Here is a 20841-nt window from a genome sequence, read left to right on the forward strand (position 1 = left end):
TCTCCCTATGATTAAATCCCCCACCAGCATGGTACATTTCTTACAATCGATGAACCTACATCAACACATCACGATCACCCAAAGTAAGTCCATTAGGGTTCAGTCTTAGTATCATAAACTTTATGGGCTTGGACAAAGCCTCCTTGATTTTTGATGATCGATCCATCATCATGATAGGTGGCATGGAAACTGAAACGTAGATTTTCAAAAACTATTATTTTTAAAAAGTATCTCAAGTAGAACTTTAAAACAATAGAATAAAACCAAACTAATCTTACTCCAGATGGTAAAGTGAAATGATCAGACCTGATCTATTTTTGTTAGTTCTGTTCATGATGAAACCTCTACAGAACCACTTATAAAAGAGCAGATTTACCTAAAAAGGCTTCTCCAGTTTTCTCTTTTAAGAAATCATAGAAGAAATAGCACTCAAGTCTTATGCATATGGTCAAAATGCAAGTAAAGGCAGAGTGTGACCCCCGGCAGCATGTCTAACCTCCATTTCTGGTGCCGGGGTTGGGATTGTCAGGGTAAGAAGAGCCACAGAAGCTTTCCATTGGACACTGTGTTATTGATAGATGTGCTTGTCGCCAAGTTGTGTCTCAAGTGATGTGTCTGGGAGCACATGTGCATTATGTAATGAAAAATCCCATTAAACATACATTGTGGCTTAGAAGGAGAGTGTTAGAAGTCATTTCTAATCATGGGTAACCATACCTGTGTTATGGTCTGTCTTACTCTTGATCAGATATTGTGTAAGTCTTCTTAAATTGAAATTATTTGATGGGTAGTTTAATAACTATTAAGCACCATTTATGAGGCGTTGTCTTATGATGCTGCATGAGTCAGCTCAGGCTGCCATAACAAAACACCATAGACTAGGGGGCTTAAAAAACAGAAATTTGTTTCTCACAGTTCTGGAGGTTAGAAATTCCAGATTGCGGTCTGGTAGTGTTCAGTTTCCGGTGAGAGCTGTCTTCCTGGATTGCCTCTCTTCCTAATGGGCCACCTTCTCACTACAGCCATGTGAGGACTGAAGTAAGCCTAAGGGATCTTGTCAGTGATTGATAACCATGGAGCCCTTTAACATGAGAGACATGTGAGTTCTTTTGTATATCAAACAAGATTTGGAGGTCCTTTCTAACCCTAAAATTCATTTTTTTAATGTAATAACTCATTTTGGGTAATCGATTCCAAATGTCCAAGATTTTTTTTTTTTCATTACCCATTATTTGAAAACCCAGGATGCGTTGGGGAAGGTATAGTGAAAAATCTGGCTGGCCTGGGTTTGAATTCTAGCTTTTCTACTTACCATCTGGTGATTTTAAATATCCCTGAGACTGCTGTTTGTCTATAAAATAATTAATGATACTTACTTCGGTGCATGTATTAGTGAGAATACAGATTGCTACTGATTATATATTTTTAAACATAGACAATGCAGTAGCTTAGATATGAGAGAAATGACAGGAATTTATCTACTGCATACATATAATCCAGAGATAAGTAGGCCAGGGCTGATAGGAGACCTCTGACAAAAACCTTAGCAGAAATTATGACCTCAGGGTCAAAGGTGACTGCTCTAGTTCTCATTAGCTCCTTCTGATGGGAAGGGAGAAAGGATGATAAGAACCCATTCACAGTAACTTTGAGGGGTACCACCCCAAATGAAACTTGTAAATTTAGCTCATATTTCTTCTACCAGAGCTTCAATGTGTGGTTCTATCAAATTGAGAGGTTGGTTCAGAAGCATTGTTTCTGGCTATTGTTTTACGAGTAATTTCTGCCTCGAATGGTTATTGTAAAGATGATAAATAATTCGTTAATTTATTTACCTAGTACTGAATTGTGAAATATTGTAACGAAGTGCCTATCAAGATGCCTTACACATGGCCAATAGCAAGAGTATGGTGTCACCCTCCTTACCTTCTCCTAGCACCTTACTGTTCAGTGTGGTCCAAGGTACAACCAACAGCACCAGCGTCACCTGGAAGCTTGTTACACATACAGAATCTCAGCCCCAAGCCAGACCCACCTACTGAATCAGAGCCTGCATGTTAGTAGTTTGAGAAGTTCTGTGCCAGCGTGTTCTTTATCTTTTATGGCATCTGCTGGCTGTGTTAGCTTGAGCACTTACAGTGTTGTTGTGGGAATTAAAGGAGATAATATGTATACAATACACTAAAATCTATAAAGTGCTTCACAGCATTATTTAAGTGTGCATGTGGTAAGTGGAATAAAGTAAATCTTAAGGTATTGGAATGAAAAGATCTGAGAATCACTAGGTTTTTAGATTTTTCCAACCTTGATAACATTCCTTGATATTGTAATGCTATGTGAAAAAGACTCGTCTGTGTCCAGAAAATGTGCTTGAATCACCATGCACTGTCCTAGGTACAGAACTTTATTATACAGGAATTGCTATGACCACTCTTCTAAACCAAAGTTTTTTGTGTATTTTTTTCATCACCATTGCTTTTTTTTACATCTAAATATTTCAAAGATTACAACTTTTTATATTCTTAGTTATGTTGCTATACTTTAATTTGTGTGATGAATATACAGATTTCGATACGAATGTGGAAATCTAAAAAAGATACCTAGAAAAATGAAAAAACTGATTTAAAAAAATGAAAACTTCATGGTATCAGTTCAAATGAAAGAAGTTATACCTAATGCATTAAATTGTAAGCAGCCAATCCAAATTTATACACCAATGTTGTTGAGTTATTAGAAATGAAGAGCATCATCTTCTTATGGATTTGTTTTCTCATCTGTAAATTGGGAAAGGTAATATTTGTTCTATCTGTCTCAAAGAGTTTTAGGAGGGCATAACATGAGATCCTAGAAAAATGTAGTGTGCATATAAGGCAGAAGGTGGTATTGATGTCTAGTATTGTCAAAGTGAGAGGTATATGTAAATATGCATTGTATGTGAAAGAACTTATTTAAATATCTGGCAAATAAGCTTGAGGGTCAAGCTAGGGCCCTGGTAGCTCCATCAAATTCACAATGTTCTTTGTTCCTGCTTCATGTGGGCAGGGGCCCAGTGAAAGACAAAGACTCATCCACTATTTCTGTCAGTCAGTCAGGTATTGGCACATAATACAAACAGGGCGAGAGGGTGTACGTCTGATGCACACATGGAAAAGCCTAGATGTTAAAAGAAATCCAGTGATCCAGGAAACTCACAGAGGAAGAAAAGCTCTAAGTGATGGATTTTCCTGGATCACTGGGAGTCAGGTCTTTTCTCTCCTGCCTGCGGCTGGAAGGGATGGTCACAGTGGAAGAGATTGCCTGCCGCTGCATCTGTAGAGATTAGCGCACGCATGCCCTGTGGGCTTGGCACTGGTAAATTAAAAAAGAAATACTGCGAAGTTTGTTTTAGGCCTTGTATTTCATTCTGTATTTCTGTTCATTAGCATTCAGCAAATGAATGCTGAAATGTCAACCTGGGCACAGATGCTGGGGGAATAAACATATGCATAAGACATAGCTTTCCCTCTGGGACTTTCAACTAATTGTGGATTTAATAAACAACTTTATGAGAGAGAAAAATAATAACTAACATTTGTACTGTACTTGTAAATAGATTTTGGTGTGTTGTGCCCACATTTAAAAATTATGCATGTGTGTGTGCGCGGGCGCGTATGTCTTCCGTGCTATTGAGTCAACCCTGTGAATGAGATGTGTCCACAATATCCTGTCCTCCCTCAACAGCCCTGCTCAGCTCCTTCAGACTCAAGCCTACCATTTCTTTTAGGGAGTCAATCCTTCTCATATTTGGTCTTCTTTTCCTGCTGCAAATTCTATTTTTCCCGGCATTATTGTCTTTTCCAGAGAACCCTGCCTTCTCATGATGTGCCCGAAGTAGGACAGCTTCAGTTTTGTCATTTCTGCCTCCAGCCGTGTTTCAGGCTTAATTTGCTCTAGGGCCCACCTGTTCATCTTTCTGGCGATTCAGGGTATCTGTAGAGCTTTTCTACAACATCATATTACAGACAAATCCTTTGTTTTTTCCTGTGAACATGCTTCACTGTCCAACTTTCATATCTGTACTAATAGTTGGGAATATGAGGGTGTGTATGGTCTTAGCCTTGGTTTTTAACGACACATATTTGCTCATGATGATCTTTCCTAATTCTTGTGTGTTTAAAGATAAATCTATCTGTATTTATATATATTACATAGGAAAAAAGACCCAAAATGGGCTGTACATTCAAATTATTTATCATTGTTTTTTATGTCTTCCTCAATGGCCATGTATTGTTTATATAACTATAAGACAATAAGATGTCAAACTTTTGAAGCCTCTGAAGTATTTTTAGATATGCTATCTCATTTAATCCTCATAATTCCCTAGTTAGGTAAGTAATGAACTTGATTTTATGAATCAGAGAAATGGAGGAGACGGACAGACATACAACTGAGGCAGCCAGAACATAAAGCACAGTGAGAGTACATGATATGTACAGAATTAAACAGGTAGCAAAAGGCAAAACCAGGAAAAAAGGAGAATTAGTAGTACTTACATGAAAGGGGAATGTAAGATCCCCGAGTGGTTTTAAGTCTAGGGCATGAAATGGTTTTTTATTTCAATCTGGCTCCCTAAACAGAGTCCTGGTCCAGTTTTTATCACAGTCAGAAGCAGAGTGAACAGTGGTTACATTTGGATTTGAGACCAGACAGTCTGAGTTTGACTTCCAGTTCTGGCACTGTCTAGCTATTTAAGCTGGGTAGTTATTCATAGACTCAGGACCTCAATTTACCTATCTATAAAATGAGGCAAATACTAGTAACTACTATAAGGATAAAATGAGTTCATATGTAAGATCCTTTAAAAGTATATGGGACAGTCAAAAGATACATTTTTTAATTGGTTAATTGAATAACAGATCATGGCGAAAATCCTTAAAAAAATGTATATGGGTAAAGGGAGGACACAACAGATATTAGCTAATATTATCATTATTGTCCTTGTCAACATAAGAAAGTCCAAACGTCCATGCAGAGAATTTTTATGAGTTTATTTGACCCAAATTGACAACATCCCAGGAAGCAAGATCTCAAATGCTCTGGAGAAGACAGTTTTGCATTTCTTTTTATACATTTGGAATTAAGGAAGGAAAAAAGGATGATTACATGAAAGTGAGAGAAGGTAAAGTGGGGAAATGTCTATGATTGGACTAGAGGATAATGGACAAGATTATAAGCTTCCTTGGTGGTGGTTACGCCTCTGAGGGGTCTGGAAAAGAGGAGATCACCCTGTGAGGTTAATTTAGGTCACTGAATTTGTCAGATTTATTGCAGTCTCTTTCTTATTCACATCCACACCCTCACTGGTGCAAGGTGAAAGGATAGCTGTATGGCTTTCAGGGAGACAGCTGCATTATCATACCACAGAGGGCAGCAACCTTGGTCTTATAGGGTCTGTGACAAGATAAGAAGGTTAGGTCAATACAGATTTGTCTGACACTAATCTTTCAGTGACATTATTTTCATTTTGAGATAAACATATGCATTGAATTAGTGATTATGTGATTATGTTCCTTAATAAGAAACATACAGATGTATATCGAACTTACATAGATGCATACCATAAAGTGTTGATAGCTGTAGATCAGAGGTGCTAAAGAATTACAAAGTTAATGCAAAAATATGAGAAAGCTTGTGTTGGTATTATTGGATTGTTTGCAGTCTGTTTAAATCTTTACCAGCTCCTCCCTGCTTGTTACAAATGTTTGGAATCTGTGTGTACACTTGGATGTTCTATCTGATTATACAGTGTCATAAGTCAGTTGATTGCTGTCAATTTAAGAATGATTGTTTCGTCTTTAAAAGACCTTGACCAGGAGTGGGGTGGGGCGTGGGGTAGGGGTGGAGTATGCCCTGAGGGTTAATTCTCTCAGGCCTGGAAATAGTCTGACCTGTCCTACTGAAATAAAATATATACCTGCCTGTTACGGACCTCTGGTCAAGGCATGAAGCAATTGATTAATAATGCTGCTTTGTAAACACTGGGTTGAAGGAATCTTAGGGTAGTTTGCACCAACTATCGGCATTGTTTATTGCTAATGGTGATTGATGAATTGTATCTGGTTAGGTGAGACCCCTGAAGGGCTCTGCTGTTGCAGTGGGTTACATAGTGGGAGTGTGTCTATGTGACCAGCAAAATATAAAAACACCAGCTGGGACTCCATCCCAGAAGTAGCCTGAAATACTACCAGTTGAGTTTAGAACATTATCCAGAATGTATGATGGGACACTAATTGCTTTAATATCTTATTCCTTATTGTTTTAAGTTCTTACGCGGGTAGATTATTGAAATCCCCAAATATTGGGCGGATGGAGTGGCAGGCAAGAACCTGTCATAAACATCTCTTATCCTGCTTCTTTTCCAAAGCATGTAAAATATGTTTCTTTGTCATCTTTTCCAGACCCCCTGGTTGTGGAATACAAGACATTGCTGGTATAACTACCCTTACCAGGTAAGGAGACATTACTGTTTGGGTTTTTACACACATAGAGTCTCTCCCTAGATCAGTTTCACAGTTGCAGGCAGGGCCCTGCAGGTTAGGCAGCCACCTTGCTTTTCGGCCCCTGGACCCTGCTCCTGCTGCTGGGTGCTGGACAGAGCCGTGTGCGGGAAGCACTTTGTGTCTCAGCGAAGTCCAGAATCAAAACTCAGTTTCTTTTGCAGATGGAGTAGGCATGAAAGGTCCATTTGCCAGAGAGTAAGATACAATCAATTCAACAGGTGGATGATTCCTGTTTCTGACAGCCAATATGCTCCTAATTACCGAGGAAAGCCTGAAGATCTGATAACAGCACAGGCTTTTCTTAACACCAAGTGGGAAAAGCTCCAGTGTGGAGCTGGAGCGGGCATGCTGAGTTTTGTTCCCTCTGGCTTAGGAGCGGCCTCTAGATGTGTACTTCAAACCACTTCCTTGAGCACCGAAAAATGTGCTTGTACCATTACATGTAGACTAAAATATCATCATTGAAAATGAAATTAAAACTGCTCCCAGAAAGGGAGCATTTGAGACCCCTGCTCACTGACATACCTTTGCCTCTATCTATGAAGTCAGTAATATTAGCGTGTATTGTGGTCCTTAGATCAGGTACTATTTGAATATCAAAGTTGGGTCTTTTGTAGAAATATCTTGCTAAAATTTTTCTAGAATTTCTAATTCAATTGGGATATGTTCTTTAATACAACTAGGTATTTTGGTGATAAAATAGATATATGTTATGATAAGCAACTTGGGTTTTTGAGATTGAATAGGATTCTTTAGGGTTGTCTTTTTACAGGCATTTGGTCTTTTTGGTGTACATAAGATTAATGGGGAGCAGGCATACTCTGCGTCTTCTCTGTTAAACACAGTGTGGCAATAGGGATAGGGGCCGGCACTGGATACTCTTTGGGCAAGTTCAAGGCTAGGGACATATTGAAATGGAATTCCAGTTTGTATTTCCATCTCTTTCATATGGCTTACTCAGATTAGAAAATAAGTAAATAAGCAACATGCCATGGCTAGAGAGAGCTGAGTGTTCCGAAGCCAGTTGATAGAAACTAAAGCAACATTGAAACCCAGTCACTATTGAACACAATTGTAATTCTCAGGCCCAACTGCTGTTTTACTATCTTAAATACTTGGAATGTTGTCATTTATAGCTCTCTTCATGTCCTATAATGGTATACCTAAAGGAAAAAATCCATATATATCTAGAATTCTATTTATAAAAATCCATCAAAGCCTTCTAGAAACCTGAACTCGAATGTTGGTACGGTAGCTGCTCTAATGCACTGCATTTGTGAGGTCAATTCCGTCGTGTGAACAACACTGAGACAAATGCCATATGAAATGGACTACCCACTCTTCTTCACATAATGCAGTCTGAAATAACTTTCACATTTGGGACTAGAGCTGAGAAATCGCTTATTTCTGAGAAAATTAGTTCTGAGGGCAGTGCCTCCAAATGTGGTTGCAGACTGTTTCACAGACAGAACTATAGATTCAACATGAAAATTTGAGCATCTGGTAGATACAGTCATGTTTAAAAATAGGAAACATCATTAGCATAGAATAAAAGATACCGTACATGCGGACTCAGATGTGTGTATATATTTTAATGTAAAATAATGTAAAGTTGCTTGCAATTGGTCCCTGTGCAGCTTGTCATAAAGATCACAAGAATGAGAAACCCTAGCCTGACAATGACAGGGCCTCACTCACTGTGAGACCTGGGATCAACCTCTCAACCTGAAATAACTGACAGCAATTTCCTGCAAGCATACAATCTAGAAAACAGTAGTACTAATTTTATAGATTTTTTTTATGAGAGTCAAGGAGATTAACACGTGAGTAAGCTTTTTTAACTGCAAAGTACTCCACGAGTGTGATAGTTATTCTAATATGACGTTCTCTTCTGACCTCTGCGGTTTCTAGGTATGCTCTCACTAGTCCTCATAGCCCAGTGTAGGAATTTCCCAGGTGATGATGCAAGGAGTAAATGAATGTCATTAAAACTGAAATTTAATCTTGGCTCCACGGGTCCTGAAGCCAGCACCCTGTTTTCTAGACTTTATTGCTGCCATATGTTTGACCTGAGTTCCCATCTCTCATTGCTAATGCCTTCAAATTTCAAAAGGACAATTCAGTGAAAAAATATACTCTCTCCTGGGTGGTGCTGGGCTTGATTAAATGCACTGATGCTCAGAGCTTAGGATTGCTTGTGGGGGCACATCCTGTCCCCTCATATGTTCTGTTGCCAAAGATCAGTGAGTGTGACAACTGGTTTCCTAGATTCCCATGGGTAAAGTTGGTAGAATTGGTAGTTCAGTGAGTACCATCTTCCCATGAGGGTCATTTGTTATGCTGCCATTGGTTTACAAAACATTTAAGTTTCCGTTGTATTTACCACATATATCATTACCTTGTGTGTAGCTGTGTGGATATGTTTATGTGATGAACTTCAAAGGTCTTTCACTCATTCTCATAAAGCAAGACATTTCATTACAATTCAATGAAACAATGAAAATCGACTCATTGAAAATGTTTTTCTGAAACACTGTTTCATTGTGGTTTTTATGGGTTTATGTGCATAATAAGTATTCCTGACTTCTGCGTCTCTGAACCTCTCCCCATTCCTGGGCCTCTGAGGCAGGTAAAGCAGGTGTCACCTCCATTTTATGATAAATAAAGTAAGACCCAAGTTTTACACCTACTGAGCTGTCCTGGTGGGACTTGATCTCAGATTTCCTGGCTGAATGCCTAGCCCGGTATCTCTCGGCAATTTCCTCGTCCTTTTAATCTTTTAAGAAATATTTTTGAATTGTCTTTATTTGATATTTACAATGTACTGAAAGAAAGCTCTGATTAATGCAGAACTTCAAACTTTGCCTCAGTGATTCATATGGTACTCCAGTTTCTTTCTATCACCTGCCTCCCTTGTCCCTGTACTGTGGAAACTCACAGCAGTTATCCAGAGTTATTCTTTTTGTGTATGCTAGAATTTTTTTTTCAGGTTGCCTAAGGAATCTTGTAGATATGCATGTCAAAGAGCCATAAATGGTATTGTTAAAGTGAATAGTGAATTGGATACCAAATGTTCGTACTGATTGACACTTTTTGGTTGGAGATGAAACAAAACTATGTCATCAAGCTGATGACTGAAGGATTCAGAGCCCCCTTGTCCACAAAGAGAATGGGGCTGGAATTAGTGGAGGCATAAGATCATGTCACTTTTCAGCTCTGAGCTTGAGATGTTTGGGACACAAATTGGGTTTCCTATTAACTGTTAATCTTTCTTGGTTTTTTTCTCTTTGATCCTCAGCCACTCACAACTGACCTGCACTACTATTATATCCTGGAGCTGTCGTTTTATTGGTCTTTAATGTTTTCCCAGTTCACTGATATCAAAAGAAAGGTAAGTGTGGTTATGTTGTAAAGTGCTTGCAGACATGTGTCTTTAATGACCCCTAGCAGATGGGTATTGTCTCAAAGACACTCACCTCTATTCTCCCAGCAGTGCTAAGTTCGTACTGCTTTCTGCATTATTCTCTATTTCTGTTTACATTGTTTTATATTTTGTTCCTATTGTCTCTTAACTCTTCCCTAGTGTCCTTTTCTCCATGAAAATATATAGCCGTGAACCCTGACAGCAGTGATTTTTCTCTCAGTCTGATCCACAAGTCCCTCTGTTCTCCAAATTAAATAAAGAAGAAAGATTTTATTTGCAACTCCTGGCAGAGAGTAAAATCTCAGTGCTTTAGCCCTACGAAATGAATTTTCCCCAAATCTAAGGACTATCAAGCATTAAAATATGTCAAAAAAATACAACATTCCTAAGTGAACTGTGATCTGGTTTTCACGCCTCCGCTCCACGAGAATAGCTTTTGTAGAGGTTACTCTTGACCTAAGTGTTAAACCCATTCATTCCAGTTCTTACCCTACCTGCTTCTGGGTGGAGTTGGCAGTTTTGGATATTCACTGCTTGCTGTTTTTTGTTTTTTGTTTGTTTTTTTCCATGATGCCATTTTCTCCAGATTTCCCTATTTAGATCGTTCCTTCAAAGTCGTATTTGCTGACCTTCAGCTCCATGCCCCATGCTGTACGTATGTGTGTGCTCTGGGGTCTGGTCCTGAATTACAGAATGCCATCTCCCTGGATGATGGCGTTGATACCCTCCATCACTTCCAAGCGTAACCTGTGTCCCCATTAGTCCCAAATGTTTCTCTTCTGCCCAAGACCCTCTCTTGGTCCATACTTCCACAAATCTAGTCATAAATAATAGTATTGAGTTCTTTCTGTTTGTTTTATCATTGAATCCTCACAACATTCCAAGGTCCAGTTTGATCACTTGTTATTTATCCTCACTTTATGAATGTGGAAACTGAGCCTCACATACAGAGTGTTGGCATCATCTGAAGGCATCATCTTCCCCTCGTCTTGTTCTTCCTCCAGCAATGCTTGTACGCAACAGCCATGTAAGCTAGAACTTTTCCTTCGCTCTCCTCTTGCCGCTCCTTGTGCTGCTTTCTAAATATCACTGACACATTTCGTTGAGTCATCTCCACTTTTGCCTAATCTATTACAGTAGCCTCCTAAATGGCCTTCCTATCTAAATAATCATTCTTGTCTACCTAAGGGTTACATTTCTAAAACCTTCAGGACAAAGCCAAACTACTTGGGGTGATAGTCAAGGTTGTAAACAACGTGATAAAACCCACTTCTCCAGCCTTATCACCCACAGCTTTCTCTGCCCCTTCTGACACAAATGTCTTGGCTACAAATGCTTTCTCGCCGTTGTCTAAACACATTAAGTTTTTCCATGCATCTTTTTTTATTTCAAGACCCTACCTATAGCTAGAATATACCCAGGCCCCACCGCCCAGACCTGACCTAACCCAAAGGTAACCTCTTCTTTGAAGTCTTATTCAAGTCCCCCAAGGTTTTTGACCACTCCTTCCTCTGTGTTTAGTTTACAAGTGCCCAACACTTACCGCGTTGTATTTTCACAGTGTGGTGACCTGCCTCGCCCCCTTCACTAGGCTTGGAGGGCAAAGATCAGGATATGTTCCTCTTTATTTATTTTTTTGATATTGTTCCTCATATCCCTTTTTTACTATTGTATGTTCACTTCTTTTTTTGTCTTTTTTATTTTCCAATTACAGTTGATACATAATATTATATTCGTTTCAGGTGTACAATATAGTGATTAGACATTTATATAAGTTATGAAGTGATCACCCCGGTAAGTCTGGTACCCATCTGATACCATACACAGTCATTGCAATATTACTGGCTATGTTTCCTATGCTGTATTTTACATCCTCATGACAGGATACGTTCATCTTTATACCTCTTGTGACTGTCATCACCTGCTTGAGGTGGGGATCAGTAAGTGTAGAGTGAAGGGAAAAATGAACTCATCAGCATGTCTTCTGACTTTCTAAGGGATATCTCCCAAGCTCCTTGGCAAACAGGACTTTGCATCATGATGGAGCACGATACTGTATCATTTTTTGGTTAGACCAGTTATCTGCTAAATTGCAAAATGGCATCCAAATGGCAGCTGAAAAACATTTAGAAGTCCATGGCCCTCGTACCTGTGTCTCCTTTTCCCCGGTACATGCCTTCCAGTATCCCACAGCAGTGGTTTACTTGGCTGGCAGAAAGCTATCTTTCCTGACCTGTGTGGCTGAACAGCCCTAACGTGGTGGATGTCTTCTGACTGTCAGAAGTGGGCGGTCCCTGTGAAGACCGGGGCCTAGGCATAGCAGATTACTCATTGACACCCATAATTTGTTGTTCCCTAACTCATTGCACCAAACGCTCTCCGTCATTTTCTGGAACCATTTAAAGATCCTTCAGTGACAGTATGCCAATTAGATCTCCTCTGTCTTACATGAGGAGCCTTCTTCATTCATGTAGTCAGTACTTGTGGTCTGATTATCTCCTATGTGCCAGGCTCATTCTGCGTTTTACTTTATTTTTTTTAATCTTTAATTGTGGTAAAACTACAAAATATAAAATTTGCCATCTTACCCTTTTTTAAGTGTACAGTTCAGTACTGTTACACATTCACACTGTTGTGCAACTGGTTCCTAGAAGTCTCTTTATCTTGCAAAACTGAAACTCTATACCCATTAAACAACAATTCCCCATTCTCCCCTCCCCCCAGCCCTGGCACCCACCATTCTACTTTCTGTCTGTAGGAATCTGACTTCTCTAGTTACCTCATGTAAGTGGAATCATACTGCAGTTGTCCTCTTGTGACTGGCTTATGTCACTTAGCCTGATGTCCTCAGGTTCATCCATGTTGTGGGATGTGTCAGGATTCCCTTCATTTTTAAAGCTGAATAATATGCACTATATTTTCTGTTGAGAAGCATTTTTTCCAGGTAGTCACACAAAACACATGTATAACAAAGAAGGAGGTTTGAATATTCTGTAGTTGAGAAAATGGATGTACAATAAGCTTATGTAAGTTTTTCAAGGTTGTACAATGTAGAAATGAATTACTGCCCAAGTTCACCAAGCAACGTCCTGTGATTCACTCTTCAATTAGACATGTACACAGTGCTTGCATTGTCTTGGGTTGCCATGCTTCTGACGTTAGAGGTAGTAAGCCTTTTGCAGCTTTTTGCCATTTTATTGGTTCCTCTTTTGCTAAGTGAGAATTAGTGCAGCCATCTAGAGTCAAAGAGATTAATAAAAGCAAGACTAACTAACTCTGAGGCGCCTTGTCCTAGGGAGACGTGGCTATACCAACAGTCATCGAGCCCCCCTCCACTTCCTCATCATGCATGCACCGTATTTTTTCAGGGAGCCAGAGAACTCACAGTGTCATGGTTGTTTCAGTCCAAGTGACTATTATCTTAGTAGTTATCATAAGTGGATTATTTTCAAGGGTTGAAGTGTATTATTTTGTATGGTTTTAACATATCTTGCATTAGCGTAGAAAACACCTATAAAAATTTTACAGTGAGGTGCATGGAATTGATCTCAGTTCTGTATGTATTGTCAAATTTTAGAAATTAATTGCATGTTTTTTCTTAGTCAACAACAATAGCTTATTTTATACATCTGGCATGTCTCCCTTCTTCAGTCAGTCAGGAGACCTTTATATGTTCCTGGTGCAGCTGGCTTATTCTTGTTTCTTGTGCAAAATGGGAATGTGGCCATTCCCAGACCTGTGTATTACTCAGCACAGGTTTTAACAAGGAAGGCCTTCTCCTCTGTTGCCATCTCTCATAAGTGAGTTGTAGCCCTTGCTTTTCTCCTTTGTATTTTGCTGTCACCGCAGGTCCTCGGTGGTTCCCTTCTTATTGCTCTACCACTTGGAGGATCTGCCATTCCAGCCATCAGCTGGAATGTTCTGGCTGTGAAATGCACTCCCCACCTTCTGTATTGCAACTATTAACTAAACCCTGTAAAAGCAGTCTGCTTCCTAATTATGAAATAGAAATATTTGAAGACACCCATTGACAATAGAGGATGGAAATCAACTTCTCGAGGCTATTTGTAGGGCTGTTAATAGAAAATTATAAAAATAATGTCTTTAGTTTCTCAATCAAATGACAATGAACTTGAATAACCATTTTCAAATAGTGACCAGGGTTTATGAACATTGGATCCGAATGCACGCCTCACACTGCTAGAATCAGTACCTTGAATGAGGTTTAGAAATCATTTTCATGACTTAATGGGTTCATGAGTCTTTCTAAAATGATTTGTGTATTCATAAGCTCTTCACCTCTAAAAGTGTCCTAATATTGCTGTTTTAAAAAAATTAACTTGTTTCCAAATAGAATCTAGAGTTTCAAAATGAGAGGAGAACCTTTCATCCCTGTGGTGACAGAGCACATTGCCTCCCTCTTGATCATTTCCAGGGTTGGTACTTATTTGGTCAGTGAGGAGATGTACTAGTAATCTTCCCAGACGGGAAAGACTAGCCAAGATATACTCATTTGGTGTAATGGACTCATAAGTTAAATATTCTATGATGTGCTACCAATATATGTAAACCTTTTTGGAGGATTTTGTCTTCCTTCCTTTTTTCTTTTCCTTTCCTCCATTCCTCTCTCCTTTCCTCCTGTTCTCTCTTCCTTTCTTCTTTTGTAAAATGAAATTGTTACATTCTCTTATTAAAACAATAGGTATATTCTTGGTGTTCGACATTGTTTGAAACATCTGTTTCCCAAGACTTAATTTTTATTAAAATTCTGTTTTTTAGCACCTGTTCACAATGAGTGTTTCCCCTGAACTTCTGAATTTTCTAAGGGAAACTAATAAATATGAGTATGTTGGCGCTCAGAACAGCTTGCTTGTGTCTAAGCCCTGTGTCTCTTTTAATGAAGCTGCTGTCTGGCTTGATGGCCTGGGCCTTTGGCCAGTGAGCTGGACTCGTGTTCCAAGTTCTTTGCAAGGAATCATCCGTGGCCAACTTCCAAGGCCCAGCTGGTGAAATCAGCTTGTTGCTCTTCTGGTCTTTAACCTGAGAGAAAAACTACATCTCCTAAAAGGTCCTGACAGAGAGAGAGGTATGGTGATTGCCTTTAGCAAGAAACTAATTGACAGGTTTGTGTTTGCTTTCTGGTAACTTTTGCAGAGAATAACTGGCGTCCAATGCTATGACTGCTTTACTCACCTTTTGGGGGCCGATCATGCTCCAGATCTTTCTTACTTCAATTAGATTTAGGGTAAAAGAAAATGCATGCTTTAATCTTTTTATTAGGTTGGTGCAAAAGTAATTGCAGTTTAAAAGCTTAAAAATAATTGCAAAAACCGCAATTACTTTTGCATCAACCTAACATAAGGAAGCAAACAGTATGGCATAGAATTAAATGAAATAATGTCCATGAAACCATCTAGTACAATGCTTGACAAATAGAGCTTAGAACAGTACCTCTGTTCAGTACATAATGACCAAAATTTGGCTCTGTCAAAATGAAGCACTGAAACCAAAAACAAACAAACAAAAAACCCCGTAAAACTTGTGGTTTCAAATTTTTGTATTTTTGGTCAATTAAAATTAGCAAAAATAATTGGGGAGAGGAAGTAACTTAAGATTGCCAACCTTTTACTTTTCCTAGTACTTCCAACCACTTATTACCATCAATTCATAAAGGAAGGGACATTTTAACATTTTACAGGAGAAAGGACACCTTGTAATAAAGGACTAATCCTTTAAATTTATCATTATGAAACATTTTTATTTTTCTCATTTTGCTCTAAACTGGGGCAGAAATATGGGCAATACAGCTTAGAGGTTAAAGACATGGGCTCCAGAGTTCATCTTCCCGCCCAGCACCATTCCTGACTAGGTCTGACCTTGAGCAAGTTACTTTACCTCTCTGGGCCTTAGTTTTCTGGTCCAAAGAATGGAGTTCATATACCCTACCTCATGGGAGTGTTGTCAGCATAAAGTAGCACATACAGTTAAAACAGTGCCTGACACATAATAAATGTTCAATAAATGTTAGCTATAGTCATTATAGTCATAATGTTACTATTCACCAGATATTGCCAGCTCTCTACCCTCAGGCACATGTAGGATTGTACTTCTCAGCCCTGTTACCTCTTGTGATTAGATGGGGCCACGTGACTAGTTGGCTGTGAGCAGAACTGACTTGCATCACTTTTGGACGGGACTGTTTCCTTGCTGGTGTGAGACCCTCTAGACTCTGTTACTCTGTAGTACAGTGATTGGTAACATTTGAGATAAAGGCTGATCCATCAGTCTGGATCCCTGAGTGACTATATTGAACAGAATATCTCCCTCTGTCCCCCAGCCAAATGGAAACACGCAGGGAGTATGAAATAAGTCTTTGTTGTAAACCATTGAGAATTTAAGGGCTTATTATTGCCACACAATCTAGCATATCCTGACTGGTGCAGCTATAATAAGTAATATGGCTAATTATCATTTCCCAGAACAATGTGTGGAAATAATTTATCTAGATCAAAAATTCTTAAAGTGTGGTCTGCCGACACCTGGAGAACCCTGAGACCTTTCAGGACATCTGCAAGGTCAAAACTGTCTTCATAATAATACTAAGATGTCACTGCATTGAAATTTGCACTGTTGGTGCAAAAGTAACAGTGGGCAAAATTGCTGATAGTGACACCAAACGGTATTAGCAATCATTGTATTCTTTACTGCCACGTGCTTGCAGGAAGAAAAAGAAATGTCAGTTGTACTTGAGAATGTTCTTGATGAAGCAATAAAATGTGTAGTTTTATTAAATCTCGATTGTTGAGTAAACATTTTAAAAAATATTTTGTGGGATGAAATGGGAAGTAGGCATAAAGATGCTCTGCTACAGGCAAAGTACAATAGTGTCTTAAGAAAAATCATGTGCATTTTGTGCTTTGCGTTGGGAGCTGAACTAGCTGCTTTTTTCCCCCCATAGAATTTCATTTTTACTTGAAAGAATGACTGACAAACATTTATTATTCCAACTGATGTATCTGGTAGACATTTTCTTGAAAATGCACATAATGAGCTTGTCAAGTTGTTTCAAGAAAACAGTTGACATTATTATTTGTTATCAATGATAGCACTCAAACTTTCAAGCAAAAATTAGATTTTTGGAAAACTTGCATCCATCAGCAAGAGCTTGATAGCATCTCAGTACTTTAAAAATTTTTCTCATTAGATTGGTAGTGATATTAATAAATGTGATCTTTAAAATATTGTATAACAAAATGTTTTATTAACTCAGTAAGCCAATGTTTTCCCAATGACTAATGCATGATGCTACAAAATCATGTATGAGTGAAAGATCCATTCAAAGGCCAAGACAGGACAAAAGATTTTCTGTAACAGAATGTGAAAAGTTTATTGATCTGGTTTCAAATTCCACATTGTAATTAACCTTTAACAACATCCCACTTCTCAAGTTTTGGTACAGTACCAAAGAAGACTAAGATACTTTTCCAATTGTGTAATACGGAATTTTCTTTACATACTTCAACCAAAATAACATATGGAAACAGAATGAATATATAGGCAGTTATGAGACTCCAACTCTCTTGTCTTAAGCCAGACCTCAAAGAGACTTGCAATCATGTAAAACTATGTCACTCTCCTCACCATTTGTTTTTAATTTTGGAAAATATAGTTATTTTGGCAAATATATTTGTTAATGGACATATACTAGACTTTTAAAAATCAATTAGTAAATGTGCTTTACATGTTTTTAAAATTTATCAGTTTTCATGTCTAATGTGGTAAATACTGATAGATATACCTACATCAACAAACACTTTTTAGTGTCCTCAATAAATTTCAAAAATGTAGGAGGGTCCTGAGACCAAAACATTTAAGAACTGCTCATCTAGATTATTTTTAAGTGTTTCCTAAGACGATAACTCCCAGGTAGGGCCTGAGATGGTAGCAGAGTGTTCTTTCTTTGCTTGAAAAGCTGAAATCATGCCAGATGACACCTGATCGTCCTGAGAGGGATGGAGGATGATGCAGAATTCTCTCTGTGTAACTTCAGTGCTACTACTTGTAGACACAGGCAGGCCACTTAACCTCTCTTTTGCAGAGGTGCAGAGTTGCTCTTTTGTGTGTCCACTTGTGATTGGAGTGGCACTATCCTGCCTTTGAAGCTTAGATTTCTTCCAAGGCAGAGATTCCTGACTCTTAGACCTCTGTTCTGTTGTTTTGTTCTTTCACACTCAGTGTCTTCAGAATATCAGAAGGGAAGAAGAGGGAGCTCGTTTTAGTAAGCCACCACCTGTGATGGAAGCATTTCAGTCCAGTGCTGTATGCAGGCTGGTGGCAGAGTAATCCAACAGTATTGTCTAGAAAAGAAATATGTTTTAGGGGGCAATTTTATGGGATTTTATTCAAAGACTGCCTTAACATACACCAGCAGTCAAACTCCCAAGTGCCCTGCCAGGAGAGAGGCTCTTAAACACATTTAGATGTCATGTAGTGCTGCCCAGGGTGTGAGAGGGTGACAGGTAGGAACTCTCATTCCAGTGAAATGCAAAAGGCTGCAATATTGCTGCACATAGAGAGACGTGCACCCAGGACCCACACAGTGCTGCTGGTCTAGAGTTCAAGGTCCTTAAGTCTAGGCCCTCAAGAGTCCCACCCTCTCTCAGGGGTGGCACTTGGAACGTTGCATTTTCATTTGGGAGATTCAGTCACACAGCTTTCTCTGGGAATTTCCCCTCCAGACATTTTAGGAATCTTGGGAAAACACCCAGTTTGACTTATTATAGCTTTCATTATCTCCTTAATTCCATGAATTCCCTCCATTTCTATCCCGTAAATATAAACAGACCCATCTCACATCTTTCCCTTTGGCCTAACAAGAGGCTTCTCTTCCACTCGTGGCTAATCCTGCGTCTTTATTCTTGATCCCCTTTCTCTTCCTTTCTTCTAGAAGTGGGCCTGGTTCTATCTGTTAGTCTCTTACTTATATATGCAGAAGTGTCCTCTCTCTACTGCCTCCTTCTTCCTAGTTGTCTTCTCTCATTCATTTGTCTCTGAGAAGCAGCCGCTGTGACAGGAGCCTTCGCACTGGATTCAGGTCTGGCTCTAGCCTGTCTTCATAATGTGACTTTGGAAAAATCAAGTAGCATCGCTGTGCCTCAGTTTCTTTATAAAATGGAGTTGGGAGAGTCCTTGCTTTATGGGGCTGTTGTTAATAAATCACGTTGTCAGACGAACCTTTGGAGCTTGAGAATTAGCAGGCAGATCACAGGTAGTTCAGCAGCTGGTCTAAGTGGAGTGGGGCTTGGAGAAAAACACGAGCATTTCAGGCAGAAAACAACCTGTGAGGCCAGAGGCCCGCATGTGGGCAAGAAGGAACTTGAGGAGTGAATTCTACAAGTGGAGTTCTGTCTGTTTGTGACGGTGGGTGGAGAGCTCAGGCAGCTGAAGGAAGAGGAGTTAGAAAAGATAAGGCTGATGATAACAGTGAGTTCCTTTGAACCTCTCTGACAACGTACAGCCCCATCCCAATCTGATTGACTTGAAGGGGACTTTCCATCTTCCATCGAAAACACAAAACTGAGTCCTTGGTTGCCCTTGTCATTACCCATTTGGGCCTCAAGAGCTTTAGAGTAAACATGAGGATGATGACTTTTGAGTCCTGGGATAGCTCTGATTTTAGGTGAGCACAGTCTGCCCCCTACCGATCATTCTGGATGTTTTCAACCAGGTTTGGTGAGCTTGATCTCAAGTGCTGTCATTGCCTTTGTCCTCGGGAATATTACGAAATTAAAAAAACAAAAACCGAAACAAAAACTGAAAAACAAAAAGAAACTGGAGAATAAAGTCCGTTAACCCACGCATCACTGAAGACTGTTAGAGTATATTTTAAATGTCTCAGAAATGACCCTTCTGGTATTAAAAGTTGTACAAATTAGTTTGGCTGGGCCAAGAGTAGTTTAAACAGAGCCCAGAAAGTTTATATTAAAGGCCTCCAACTCCTGAAGCTTTTATTTTGGCAAGACTTGTGGTGATGTAGAACTTCTGAAAACCCAAAGTTCAATGAGAAAAAAGACATGCATGTATAATTTAGAAAAATATCTATACCATTTGAAAGCCAAGTGCATTTGGAGAGGGTGCTTTTGATGGGGAGAGGAAATGAAAGCATGAAGGAGGACTCCAGGGAGTTACAAATTAAGTTCTGTGCTCTGGCCAGGCACACTGCAAGGGAATTGGTGGCACCATCATACTGTTTTCTATTGTACAATTAAAATTTTATTGCATCCTTTTCCACAATAGTAAAATCAATTAAAGATTAAATATTAACAAAGTAATTCATGGTAGTCGAGATTATGAGTTCTTGGTCTTGAAATGGTACCATAAATGTTACACAGGAGAAAGAGTGGGTAAACACTGCTTGTACAGCAGTTCTTTACTTCATTTATATATGTTCCCAGAAGCTATAAAGTAATGGCACATCTATCAGCAGAGAAAGTAATATTGAATCCAGACAGTGTTTGTTTTGAAAGCCAGTAAAGAAAATCCTTGATTTTCAAATTATCTTGAAGTGGTAGTTGTAATTTATCATGAGAAGTTTAACGGTGATAGCTGCCAAACTCTTTTTTTAATAGTGTATTTGAATTTTGAGATCCATTTTTGGGGGGGTTACTTCAGAATAGCTATGAAAATGAAATCTCTTGCATATTCTTTATCTGAAGAAAATGTGATGAAGCTGGCCATGTGACTATGCAATTGCCACATCTCAGAAAGCATGGCTAAGATTCCCATAATATGCCTCTGATGTGGCTCTAAGTCAGGGTCGTCAAACATTTCTATAAAGGGCCAGACAGGAAATATTTAAATGTGTGGCTCATGTAATCT

The 20841-nt window shown here is 39.0% G+C and overlaps 1 protein-coding gene across 2 annotated transcripts in view; it reads left to right on the plus strand.

Annotated features, from left to right (window-relative positions):
- The window catches only part of CERS6 (ceramide synthase 6), a 280641-nt gene that overhangs the window by 203362 nt on the left and 56438 nt on the right, over positions 1-20841 (plus strand). For both annotated transcript variants that reach the window (XM_019727367.2, XM_019727366.2), the window contains exons 5-6: positions 6438-6488; positions 9838-9930. In XM_019727367.2, the coding sequence (XP_019582926.1) occupies positions 6438-6488; positions 9838-9930 (144 nt within the window). The remainder of the gene's footprint in view (positions 1-6437; positions 6489-9837; positions 9931-20841) is intronic.

The sequence above is a fragment of the Rhinolophus sinicus genome, linkage group LG01 (genome assembly GCF_036562045.2).
Source record: "Rhinolophus sinicus isolate RSC01 linkage group LG01, ASM3656204v1, whole genome shotgun sequence".
Classification (NCBI taxonomy): Eukaryota; Metazoa; Chordata; class Mammalia; order Chiroptera; family Rhinolophidae; genus Rhinolophus; species Rhinolophus sinicus.